Source organism: Melozone crissalis, unplaced genomic scaffold (genome assembly GCF_028551555.1).
Source record: "Melozone crissalis strain CALT ecotype California unplaced genomic scaffold, PUWL_Pcris_2 ptg000016l_1, whole genome shotgun sequence".
Classification (NCBI taxonomy): Eukaryota; Metazoa; Chordata; class Aves; order Passeriformes; family Passerellidae; genus Melozone; species Melozone crissalis.
This window is the reverse complement of record NW_026535794.1, coordinates 18,077,583-18,091,180: the sequence shown is the minus strand read 5'-3', so window position 1 is coordinate 18,091,180 and position 13,598 is coordinate 18,077,583. Positions and strand designations below refer to the sequence as shown.

At 34.9% G+C, this 13,598-nt stretch overlaps 1 protein-coding gene across 4 annotated transcripts in view; it reads right to left on the bottom strand.

Annotated features, from left to right (window-relative positions):
• Positions 1–13,598, bottom strand: part of ARHGAP21 (Rho GTPase activating protein 21) — a 110,078-nt gene that overhangs the window by 36,806 nt on the left and 59,674 nt on the right. For all 4 annotated transcript variants that reach the window (XM_054273261.1, XM_054273264.1, XM_054273262.1 and 1 more), the window contains 3 exons: positions 12,969–13,061; positions 9,787–9,865; positions 4,287–4,341 (listed from right to left, as the gene is read on the bottom strand). In XM_054273261.1, coding sequence (XP_054129236.1) covers positions 4,287–4,341; positions 9,787–9,865; positions 12,969–13,061 — 227 coding nt within the window. The remainder of the gene's footprint in view (positions 1–4,286; positions 4,342–9,786; positions 9,866–12,968; positions 13,062–13,598) is intronic.

Genomic DNA, 13,598 nt, shown 5'->3' with positions numbered 1-13,598 from the left:
GAAAGAAGGAAAAATAAAAAAGAAAATATGTGCTTCAGTTGACTTTTACTCATTTTCCTGGTCATTCCCATCTAGGATTTTTGGTTCCCCTACTATCTATGACAAAAGAAACATTTTTTAAAATGTGGTAAACTTTCAGTTACTGTTCTGCAGCTTCACTGGTCTGTAATTCTGAGGAAAGATTAAGATTTAACTAAGTTTATCAAAAACACAGTAGCAAACAGCCACCTTTTATTTCCACCTTTACCATTACTCATAGAATGTTCAATAACATCTTTCTGTAAATGAAACTGCAAAGTTCTTTCTGGAAGGCTAAGGAACATTTCAACAGATTTGGACACTAATTAAATGTAATGGTGACAACACTTAAGACCAGAAGTAACCTCTTACCTTTAGGGACCATTCCTGAAAGGAAATGTTTTTTTAGAAATGAAACTAATGGAGATAGGCTAAAAGTTAGGGAAGATGAACTTTTGAGTGAGTGCAGTGAGAAAAGTGCTAGAAAATGAATGGTGAATCAAAAGGGTACCTTACATATAGTATGTATGTTTTATACACAACATAGTTATATACATCTACAAAATAATATCTACATATATTTACCTGTAATATGCATCATATATAATGATTAATATGCTACATACATTACAAATAACTTTACAAATAAACAGCTCCAATGCAGATCATATTAAAGATACCATTTTTCAAAGAGTGCTATTTTCAAGTGCCTGGTACTTAGAAAATCAGTGACTTGAAGGCTATATTCTTTTTTGCATGCGCAAGGAACAGTTAGTCAGTATCTTCCAAGATGAAACATTCCCAGAAAAAATGTTGCAAAAATCCTGCATACAGAGGACATGCTAGACACAACAAAGCCTACTGACAGTACTCATAATAATGCTCACCTGTAAATAGGCTTAGAAAACTCAATTTACTCTATGGAGCACCTTTACATTCAGTATTTTCCACATAGCACAAAAAGCTTTTGAACAACTGGAAAGTTGTCAAAATTTAAACAGTATTTTAGCATTAAACTTGTTATCCAAAGGCTACAAAACAGCAACAATTTCATTGAATACACTTGAGAAATAGGAACTATTTGTAGTTGACCTAAATGCGTCTTCCCATTTGCACAAAGTCAGCAGTACTAAAACCTACAAGATGCCAAAATTCTGTCAAAAAAAGTTAAGAATGCTACAGAAATTGCATATAGATGCATCAAATCCGAACCACCAAGAATAGCATGACATAAAAATAATCCTCTTCCTAGTTTAAAAATGGCCATATACCTAAAAATATTTCAAAATAATGTCTTTTGATAAATTTAAGTAAATTTATCATAAAGTTGAGGAGAACCATGAAAAAAACCAACACATATACAGCTGTCAAGAGTTCAAGATTTTGTTATGGATACAAATGCTTTAAAAATCCTTTTCCCCATCCACAAAGTGACATTTTTGACATCACATGAGTGAACAAACACGAGCGGCATTGGTTTCACTTATGGTAGGATTTCACATGTAATTCCCTTCCAAGTAAGCACTGTTCACATGCCACAGAGAGCAATGGCCTGGGGATTGGGCCACTTCATTGTTACTACTGATGACTGGATTTGAAGCCCCTGTTTTCTGGAAGCTCAATATTCCAAGAGGTTCACAGACATATATGGATATTTCTGAAGACTAAACTCAAGGTTTATAAATAGCAAACTAAGGATAGAAACAAGCAACTGTATTTCCAGCCCTCAGTCATGAGTACATGGAGTAGACTGCCAAGTACTATAAAATGTAGCACAATCAGCATCATTCCTGAATATAATGAAACTATTCCATTCTCTTTGCACTAGATATACCACTTGTTAGCTCATACTACAATATCCAGTAATGCTTGGAGTTTTGCATTTTTATAGCATACTGGTATTTAACATCAATTTACAATGAGGAACACTATTTGAAGACATTTACAGTGACATTTGTCACAGAAAACAACTAAGTTATTTAACATTTCATAATAGCTTACATAACACAACTTCAGGTGTTTCTCCTCTATTATAATTCGGAGGAATTGTACAGATTCTTCATTTTACTGAAGTTACTGAGAATGTACTGTCTCAAGAGATTGCAAATTATTTTAGAAGTGCCAAAACCTTCCCTCCTGTGTGGTAGGTTAAAACAGATACAATTACAGGCCACAACCGACAGACTGTTGTAAGATGCAATTCATGTTTATAATCTTTTTCTTCACAAGTTGCAGCTCAGCCATCAAAGACTGACACTTGGAAACACATATAGTGAAGTGTTCAGCGACAGGACTGAATGAACAAACTGCTGCTATCAGAGGTCATTTCCTATAGGCCCAAGTACACCCAGTGCTCAGCCTTACGGATACAGGAAACACCTCGGCCTCCATGGCTTTCCTCTGGAAAATACTATGTGCAACTGTAAGCTCTCAAAAGGCAGTTCACTTTATCCCAAACAAATGTACCTTAGCAAACAGTAGCACAAAACCCTTCTGTAACATGACCCAACCCAACAGTGAACAACTGAAGCAACTCACACAAGCTACAGGGTCAATGCAAAGCATTTTTTGCAAAGTGATGACTTTACCTGTCAAACCTAATCCTCCTTCTATCTTCAAGGGAGCAACCTCACATACAAAACTCATAACTCTTATCACATCTGAAAACTCAGAAGGACCTTTTGTATAATGACACCAAGATTTTTCATATATCCTATCTTTTCCTAGGACCTCCACAGTCAGATATTTTGCTCTTTTCTTTACCCCTCAATCTTCTCAAGGACAATGACCTTATTCTCTTTTTGTTAATATCCCTTCCTAACCCATAATGGCAAGAATCATCCTTTTCTGCCCTCTGCCCCCATCTCACCTGTTGATATAACAAGTTATATACAACCCATTATTTTACATGTCTACATCACCTGAAGTTTGCACTTTGTGTTTTGCCAGCAGAGAGATGAGGTGTCTAAGACCTTTCCATCCAGACAAACAGAAATGTTTAACTTTAAAACTACAACTCCTGCCTTGTCCAGATTCTTACACTATCATGGCTATAAGACTGCATTAGATGCATAGGGCATTCAGATAATTTAAATGTCAGTACTATTCCTGCATTTATACATATTCACAGCTCCAATTTAAAAAAAGGAAAAAGAAACCAGAAAACCAACCATGAAAAAACACCCCAACAGCTTTTCTCTCTCACTTATTCATGCAATCAAAACTCACACCCTGCCCCCAACGTGTTCTGTTGGATTACTGAAATATGTCTTCATCAAATGTTCTCAAAATATCACTATTCTATTCTATTCTAAAATATCACTATATTCTATTCTAATAATCTTGGCTTGTTGTCCTAGCTGGAGAGTTTCTGTACTAGATTCTGCCTTCACTTTAATGACAAAGTCTTTTTGTTTTTTCCTTTACCTTTTAATTTGGTCTGTAATAATGGAAAACAGCTACTGAAACCCATAATTTGTCCTTAACACAGTCATCTTACTACTACTGTATGGATTAGAAAATAGACTTTTCCAAATACCAACAAGAAAATCTACCCTTCTTGTCATCTTCTCCTCTCCTCTGCTTCCAGTTAAAAATAAACTAGCACATACCAATATACTAGGTGAGGTTTTTTTTTGATTCTTCACAATATGCCCTTACATATCATGTATTATTCAAGACTCTTCTGGACTTAGAGACACTAAATGGGAGATGAATCATCTTACTACACATGCAGGACCTCAATTAAAATCAAGAACAAATAAGAACTAGTGCAACAAAACATTTACAGCAGTCACAATTTTAAATTTTGGTAATAACCTTTGGCCCATTAATCATAATTTTAATTTTGTATTAACACATTAATTTTGTATTAACTGGTGAGTCCACTCACCAATTACTGAGTTATTAATAAAGGCTTCATATGCTAGCTTTTTAATTCAAATCCTTTAGAACTAGACAACCTAGTTAAAGAAGCAATTTGATTCATACATTCTAACATAATGAAATTAATCCAAATTAAAGTAAAAATATGAACAAGATGTATTTTTTAACATGCTAGAAATATCATGTGAAGACAGTACTCCCTATATTTAGATTCCCCTGAATTTCAGGCATGGCAATGAGGTAGGAAAATATCTAAGAAGCTACAAAGAGATAAATATTAACTCTAATTATTTGCTGATAGCACACTTCAAAGACTTTGTAACCAACAACAGAACATTTTTGTTAGGTAATATACTCTCTAAACAGAAGCTTCATAAACATACCAATTGAAGGATGTCCTCATCTTTTGGCATAACACTAAGTTCCAATACACTGTCACTGAAAGAAACAGAAAAAAATGTCACATATAAACTTTCTGAGATTTTCAATTCTTATTACAAAGATAATCCATTTACTTCCATAGAGGAAAATTCTTCAAAAACTCCAACACTCAGCTATTATGACAAACACATGACACAATAATAGCAAACACTGACTTCCTTGAGAATCTTAGGAAGAGTAGAAGAGAAATCTGACTGAGCCAGTTTATTGAGCCAACACTTTGGGTAGTTTTATTTCCTTTTTTTTCCCTTAGGTCCTAAAGGGCACTACTTGTTTGGAGCTTTTTGGACAAAACAATGTGACAAATCTGTGAATAAAAGCTAAAACTTTCCTCTTTCTTCAATTTAAAACTAAAGTTTCTTAGCACTTTTTTAAAATTGCTGTGGTGACATTATAACCACCACTTCATCTGCAAAGAGGAGCAATACCAAGGCCAGTACTGACCTACACCTTTCCACTCCAATCACCTCCTAGAAGGATCAACCTAAACAGTCATTCACATGACATCTGAAAGATGGATGAAAAACACTTCTTATTTGTGAGTGCTGCATTTGTCATCTGAGCTGCTGAAACCACAAGCAGCAGCAGTGGCATAAAGATCCAGGAATCTGAATAGTTCTATCAGTGTGACTCAAACACAAGGAAAACCAGGACACTGAATGTACAATGTACCAGCTACCCACTTGAATATTTTAAACAGTGAAATCCACAGTTGGTATGTACCAGAAATAAGGTATTTTCACAAGCAAGAGAAAAGCATATGCTTGCAACATTGGATACAGAACAGGTGAATTTATTATCTCATCTGAGATAATGGAATAATCTGTTCACATTCATTAAATGTGAAATAGAACAGGTACAGAGAAGGACTACAAAAGACTAATGTACAGCCTATTATAACGAGGTCAAAAAAAACCAAAATGAAGTTACTGTGACCATTACTTAGAAATCTCACATGTAAGAATTAAAAAAAGGATTTAAAAAAAAATCTGACCAGTATCAGCCTAAGTATCAATGCAAGCTAAGTGGCTATCTCAGAAATCAGCCCATCTGTACTGGTTAGGACACTACATTAGGTGAGGAAAGACAAAACCAGCACAAAGACTGGCCCAGCTGCAGGGCACAGCAATCAGCCTGTGAAAGCACTGACAAGGGACCTCAGTTTATCTGTGCAGAAAAGAAAGCCATCTTCTCAAAATGTAATGTGTGATTTATTATGCTTTCTCATATGAAAAATGTTTCTATTTTGTGGTTCCTTTTCCATTTTCTAGCAACCACAGATGTAAGGCTGAATTCCAAAAGCAGAGTACGGGTATTTGGTTTCACAATCTTTTTAAACTACTATTCATTTTGGAAAAAAGTGTTCTCCAAGCAGCATAAAATTTCCTTTAGTCTAAAAGCTGAAGATCAGCAGTGATTTAAGTTGGGTTTTTTTTTTTTAAGTCCCCACATATCTAGGTAAAAGTAAGTCTTCAAAAGCCTTGTGAAAATTATTTTAAAATACTGAAATATAAGAAACAAAGGAGTATTGACTTTATGTGCACTTACAATAGCATTTCCCATACCGACTGAATGCATAAACAGCTTGAGGCATTTTTAACAAAGTGTTCAGATTTCAGTTCTACACATGGATGTAAATATCACATCAGGCAACTGTTTACTTGCAGGATTAAGACCTTGGATGTCAAAAATATGATAGCATTGCTCCTTTTGAAGTACTTTTTATATTAAAAAATATAACTTTACACAGAACAAACCATACTCACTGAAATATTTTGCATGTTTCTCCTCCTCTCCCTTTTTAAGAAAGTGATTAGATCCATTTACACAATAAGCATCTTCTTAGAAGACATTCAGAGGACTAAAGGGTTCCATTCAGAAACATTGTTTTCCATCTAACTCTAATAACTACTTAACTATTCTATTCCTGTTTGCCTGAAGAGACAATTGCCTTTTGGAGACAATTTGGATGTGCTTACTTCATATCTTGAGACATGCTCTCAGGACATTTTTTATTTCTCATATCAGAAACAAAAAGCATTAAAGAAGACTTCTGGTTTATTGTACAATATTCTGTAAATGCAAATTATGAACTAGAAAGTGCTAGTAAGAACCACCACACACAAAGTGATAGTCTACACTGGAGCACCAGACACAGTACTCAGAACTCTCAAAGGTATTTATCACTCCAATTACTTTGATTACACGTTCTGAGAGTTAAATTCAAATGTCTTGATTCCAAGTCATCAAACTAAAGCAGTAATCATAAAGTCTATCTTCTGATGCATTATTTTGTATTAATGAAATAGATTCAGTAGCTAAATTCTCTACATTTCTGAGTAATACAAACACTTTCAAGAACAGTTTGAAAGGAGAAACAAGCAGAATAGACAATCATTCAAATTCCCCAGTTTAAGAAAAAAAGGGGGAGGAAAGAGAAGCTGCAAATCAGAATGTTTCTCCTTTTATTTGGAATAATAAATAATTTACAGAGTTTATGTTAGCAATCCATATATCTCCAAGTTGATTATATATGTAAACAGATAAGAATAAATTCTTAATGGACCCAACCAGCAACTGTTGGCAAAAAGTAGGAAATACAGAGTTAAAAGTGTAGTCATGATTAATCTTACAGGACTGTAGTTAATTCTAGCAACTCTTCTGAGGTGTGCCTTTTATCTCCCAGAGGAAATAACTACTGTAACTTTAGATTTTTTTGCTATCTCCAAGCAGAGGAAAATAGAAAACATTCTAGACACAGCTTGAAACTTTTCTGGGAACAGTAATGTTCAGCACGTCTGAATTATAGCCCATCCTTAAGTCCCATTGGAAGATACGGGTATCATTTCACTCAAAGCAGCTAAGTTCTGATGTCTGCAGCATTATATAATGAAGATAAGCAGCTAAAATTGAACAACTTCTTAGAAAAATAATAAGCAGCTATAAAAATGAAGCCACAGAAGTAATCTAAAAAGATCTGCCAGCCTGCACTGAGTTTTACTGCAAACAGCTGAACAGTGAGCAATGGGGAAGCCCTCTCTTTAGAGAGAAGAGGATAAAATGTGTTGTAACCTCAAAAACTGCTCTGATGATGAGTAAAATGACAAAATAAGCATTTACAGTTATCAATATGTTTCGATGAGTAATTAAAAACAATAAAAGTACAGTAATTGAAATATCTAGAAAACCAACATACAACACATTAAGATTATGAAGAAAACATCTTTATTCATAAAAAAATATTTCAGCAGACAACTCTGCCTTTCAAAAAGCCTTTCAGCAAGTTGCTTTCACAAGGCCAACTAAAGCAGCCAAGGTGTGCTGGATGAAAGATCAGCAAAGACACAAAAACACAACAGAAACTGTTATCACTGGGTGTTTTTGATGTGAAGACATTCAAGAGTGAATTTGTGCAAGGCCAACCTATGAAGAATTACTAAATCAATGAAGATAAACCCTGTGGTTCAGCAACTTCCTGAATCAAGGATTTATAGAAAGAGGGCTGGTATTATCTGACCACTCAATCACTCTGTGGTTTCAGTGTTTTCACAGACTTCAAAGAAATCTTTACTGGGTATTATCACAGAGGATAATGGCATAACAGACCACCAGTCTGGCCCAGGTGGCAATGCTAATGCAAGAGCAGCATGTACCATAATGCAATTTTATTTGCCATGAAATGGCAGCATAGTAAGTAAAAGAACTTATGTTCAGACCAAACTACTCTGAGCTCAAAAATACTGTTTTCAAGCAAAGAATGAGAGACAGCTGATTCTTCTGGCACATGAGAAGTACTGTCTGTAAGCTACAAGATACACCTGATGTGGAGTCTGAGCTCTCACTACAGATCAGAATTAATATTTATCTGTTTATCCTAAGAGGTTCAGCTGTAGACTTCCTGATGGTTGAATATGCTGCATAAAATGCTCAAGGATACACATGACCTTTTGTTACAATCTTCTGTGATGTACACATCTGGCTTTAGAAAACAAACTGTTCTCTCCTAACACAATAGCATCCCTTCATCCTCCCTGCCCTGATGGAAATCAGGGGGATAGATGCAGCAGTGTGCTACATCCTTTCTGGCTGCACTAGAAAATCACTGACAAGGCCTTGTTCAGGGGTCCCCAGTTCACCCACAGGGGGCAGGGGTTCAGTCCTATTGAACAGTTCACTACCTACACTCTCTGAAAATACACTCAATTCACAGGCATACCTAGAGTTAAGAATCACTGACCACACAAGGCACTCAAAGATGGGACTGGTCTCTTTCGTGGATCAAGAGAGTTGATTGACTGATCTGTGCTGTTGGGCATACAATGTATCTTGGATATACACTATTGTACAATAGTGCTGCTTGTAAAAATACAAAATAAAGAAACAGTGCATGGCTATGTTATGTCCAGTGAAGGAAATAAAAAAGCCCATGTGTCCAACTCTTGTACAGACAGCATTAATGGCACGAAACATGTTTCTGTCTACCTTGTCCATCACATCTCTGAATAAAGTTTTGTTGTTTATAAAAAATCCAAAATAACAACAAACATCCAAAACAAAACCACAGACACAAACAATGAGGTGGACATATTTTGAAAAAAATCTTGGATAAAGACATCACTGAAATAGGAAGATCAGAATCTGCTTTTTCCTTCTCCAAACAGTAAGCATATCTAAGTTCTAACACGTGACGAGCCAGTAAAATTATGACCCATGAGATGTACTTAGAAAGCATTCTTTCATGCTGATCATAATACATGTCTTTGCCACATAACTCAGTATTATACTGAAAACTTGTTGCTATAGAACAGAAATTGACACCAAGAAAACTCTAAAAAAGAAGCAGACATGAGACATGAAAGAGTATCTAGACTCATGCACAGACATAATTTCAAAAGTGCTTGTAAGTTAAAGGAGCAGTAAATATTAGTATTTTCTCAACTCTGAGCAAGGTTCATAATTTGCTGCAAAACAGAGGAAAGCAAAAACCTACTGCAGCTATTGTGCAGGTGTGCACTAGCATAAATTTTTCCTTCACCAGATATGTTGACTTCTAGTTCTTAGATCTCATAAGCAAGGTGGATTTTATAATCTTTTTTTCCAATTGACACTGTATATATACCTAATCTGTCTATTTTCAGTTCAAACTTCCTCTATAACACTTGGTGTTATTTGCCAACAAGGGACAAGTACCAACAATAAAAAGACTGTGGTACAATTCAGCACATCTATTCTCAAGCTCTTCTCAGCAATCAGCAAATATATGAAAAAAAGAAATAATAAAACTGAGTGTGTATTAATGAAGATTTAGTAATATGATGACTTTTCAAAACTGTAAGCGGTCATTTCATGCTCAGTACATAAGAAGTATAATGATAATACAATACTTAATTGATAATCATAATACTATTATATACCAATATAATGATAATACTATTATCTTACCTGTTCTGTATTAAAGCAATGACTTGAGAATATGTCTTCCCAATAACACTTTCTCCATTGACTTTTATAATTCTGTCACCTGTAGAGGGAAAAATTATAACTGAAATTAGTTTGTCTAGATGTTTTCAAAACAGTTTTTATTTTGTATTTCTATACCTCACAAAATCAAGAATACCCATATGTTAAATTCAAGGTTAGCCTGCCTCAAAAACCAAAAAATATTTCTCCAAATATTTTGTTACAGCTTCCTAATTTACAGTTTAATACACTCTCATAAATTAATTGTGAAATATATTGTGTAGAGCTATTTTTAGCCTGTGGTGAAAAATCTATCCTGTTCTTTTGACCAAAAGGTATCTAAGACATCTCTGATCAGAAGAGCAGAAAGGTATCTTGAATTTCCTAATGAGGAGAAAATGGTCTGAAGGATTACAGACATGGAGCTTGAAATAGTTACTGGAGGAGGAAAAGCTGAAAGAAAGGACCTGTGCAAAGTGAGGCAAAGGGAATGGCTTTTTCAACATTGCCTTAGAAACTAAAAGCCCTTTTTGTTTTTCTGGCACGATCAAATCAAAGCAAGGAAAAAGTTGTTCACCCTGACTACCCGCCCTGTCTTGGGGACAATAATGATTTAAATACTTGTGCTCTGTAGAGGTTGCCCATACAAACCCCATGGATTAACAAACTACACAGATCTGACTTTTTAATTTTGTCTGCACACAAAGTAAAACATCATGCCAATAAACTGGTATGATATTTTCAACTTTATAAAAGTTTACCTATTCCCTTTCATCCACCAGTTACCTTCTTGCCTGAAAGAACTCCGAGTTCTCTCTCCTGCTTCCTAACCAATGAAAGAAAGCTCGGTGGCAGCAAGCTCTGAATCCTGGCTAGGTCACACTGCAGAACTTCCCCAGAACACACCAGATCCTTCTCTGGGACTTCAACTGGCTCTTTTCCAGGTTGTTTAAGAACAGCCTGCTATGTGGGCTACATTGCCACAGATCTTCACTCAGTATTCCCACTAAAAACTATAATTAGGAGTATTATTAGAGTAGGTCATATAATTTTATCTATACTTGTGCAGCTTTCATTTTTTCACAGAAGCAGACTAGATTACACACAGCAGTGACACGAGTCTACTTGAAATAGGCATCCCATGGATCTGCCAAAAGATCTGATGGGGACACACGGCAGAACTGGTTACATAAATGACATGAGCACAGACAACTCTGCAAGTGCAACTTTGTTCTGTTTCAGATCCATAGGAAGGGAAGACAGTGCAAAACTGTAGTGCAAAAAAGGACACAGAAACATGAAGGCTTTTTCTAACAGCTCTCCATCAGTCTGGTAGCCTGCTACATATTCTGATCGAAGTAGAAATTAATCAGAATGCCCCTTCCACACACACTTTAGTTCTTTGTATTCCTACATAAAGATAAATGACAGCATGAAGATCAAGACATGGGAAATACAGATCTCTTTTGGCTGTTCATATTTCAATATTTCTAGTATTTATGAACTCCAAGATATGTTATTTTTAATTAAATGCCTTAGAGGTTAAATATGGGAGAGGTATTACCTTTCTAACTCTAATAAAGATGATTTTACAGGAGTATTCAAAAATACTTCTGAATTTTATATTCTGTCTTATATTTAAGATATCTTTTGCTATTCCTCAAATTTGCCAGAATATTTCAAGTTTTCTGGTGAGAAGCAGACAAATAAGCTCCTGAAATGGAGCTCATTTATCACCAGTGATGAAACATATGTTGAACTTTCAGTATTACAAAGGACCCCGCAGGAGTGAAACAAGAATTGACAAACAATTTCCTAAACTCATATTGAATATTCAAGTGTTTTCATTTGTGTGACCATGAAATAGAGCAAAATTACATTAGAAAAAAAACCAAACAAAACCAGTTAATAACAATAACAGTTGATTCTACAAAATAAGAAATGTATACAGTGTCTGCATGAGAGGTTAAGCAATCTACCTGGCTGATTATTCCCTAAATGTTTTATAATACCAAGACAGAGATATAGTAATATATTTCACCCTAAAATTCATAAACAAGAAATATTGGCATGACCTAATTAGATGTAACTGCTATAAGCAGTGTGTTTAAGAAGATTCTACTTATTAAAAATGTCTTCTCTCATTTATTTTCTGCTCTTTATTCTGGGCTCCTAAAAATCTCTTCTATAACTAAAAAAAAACCAAAAAAACCTCTCTACAGATTTCATCTCTCTCAATTTGGCAGACACTGAACAGAGCAGAAATTAACATGGTTCCTCTGTACAAATTCAACATATGCTGCGTTTTATCAAGCCAAAACATCTTTATATAATAGCAATCAAATTCTGCCAAAGTAGCCCTTCTCTAAATAACTATTTAAGGAGGAGTCAAAAAAAACCCTAAAACCCTTATGGTGTACAAGTGGGATCTAGAACTGTTTTTAAACTGATCAACCTAGGAACTTTGTATTTCTTTAGGAAGAACATACAAAACTTATTCTATTCCAGTCAATTTGAGGTATATAACTTCTAAAAATATATCAACATCCCATTATTGACACAAGCACAAGCCTTTCACAGAATAGAAGTTTTGCCACGTTTTTAAGAAACTTGTGTTCATAGTGGCATCCATCTATATATGTAACTTTATCACCTGGAAGATTTTCTATTCTAATACTGCTTGGTTTTTTTCTTTCAGCACTTAAGGTATGACACAGTTCACAAAAAAACCTCCATGTTTTCTGCTCTCCAGTTTGATTAAATGAGCAATTGAAAAGAATTTTGTAAGAGTAGACAGAGTTGGACTGTTCCTATTTGATTTAAAGGAGGTAGAGTAGAAAACTTATTTCATGTATGAAGACCTGCATGTTTTCAGGTTACCAATTTGTCCCAAACCAAAGAAATATGAGCTTACAGATATTATTTTCCTTTTTTCCCCTCTTCTTCATGTATTTTGTTACTCTCTTTAAAACAGCAAATCAAGAAAACTAGGACTTTAATACCTCAATAAGCAAAACAAGGTTCCAAGGTGAAAAACACTGGAGGACAACTTAAAAGCTTCTAAAGGAAAGAACAAGGTATAAATGGAAGATAGAACTATGTAGTAGCAAATTTAAATCATATGTATTTTACATCATGTACATGAATATGCTATTGAACAGTACCTGTGCACAGTCCAGCTTCAAAAGCAGGTCCACCCTCTTTAACTTGTTTAACAAATATGGTATCCATTGGCTCCAGTCTATTTCTTTGTTTTCCTGAGAAAGAAAGAATATCTCTTAATAGCATTTCATTGTACTGCATTACAATGTCTTCATTTTAAAATACTTTGGGAAGCAATCCTGCTGCATTCACAGAGACATACAAAGAAATAGTAATGTAATGGAAAGTGAAAAATAAAATTTTAAAATCTTCCCTTAGATGGAAAAAACATTGATTTACAGTTCTCATGGACCACAAAAGTGATTTTCCAACAGTGTTTTTCAGAAACTCCAAGACGAAGTCTAAAGTTTACTTGAAGATTTACTAAGGTTCAAAAAGAAATTTATAATTCAAATTATACGCACAACATATGTCTGCACATGCTATATATCTGTATATACACAACCTGAAGTTAATCTACAGTAGTTAAAAACCACGTACAGCTGTATTTTCTTGCTTTCTCAATACACACAAGTTCTATACTTCCAGAAACACAGGCACCTTTTGGTTTTACATGCCTGTCATCAAAGCTAAGTCATTCTTTGCTAAGTAGCCACAGCTTCTGAAAATCAAGATAGGAGGGTGGGGGTATG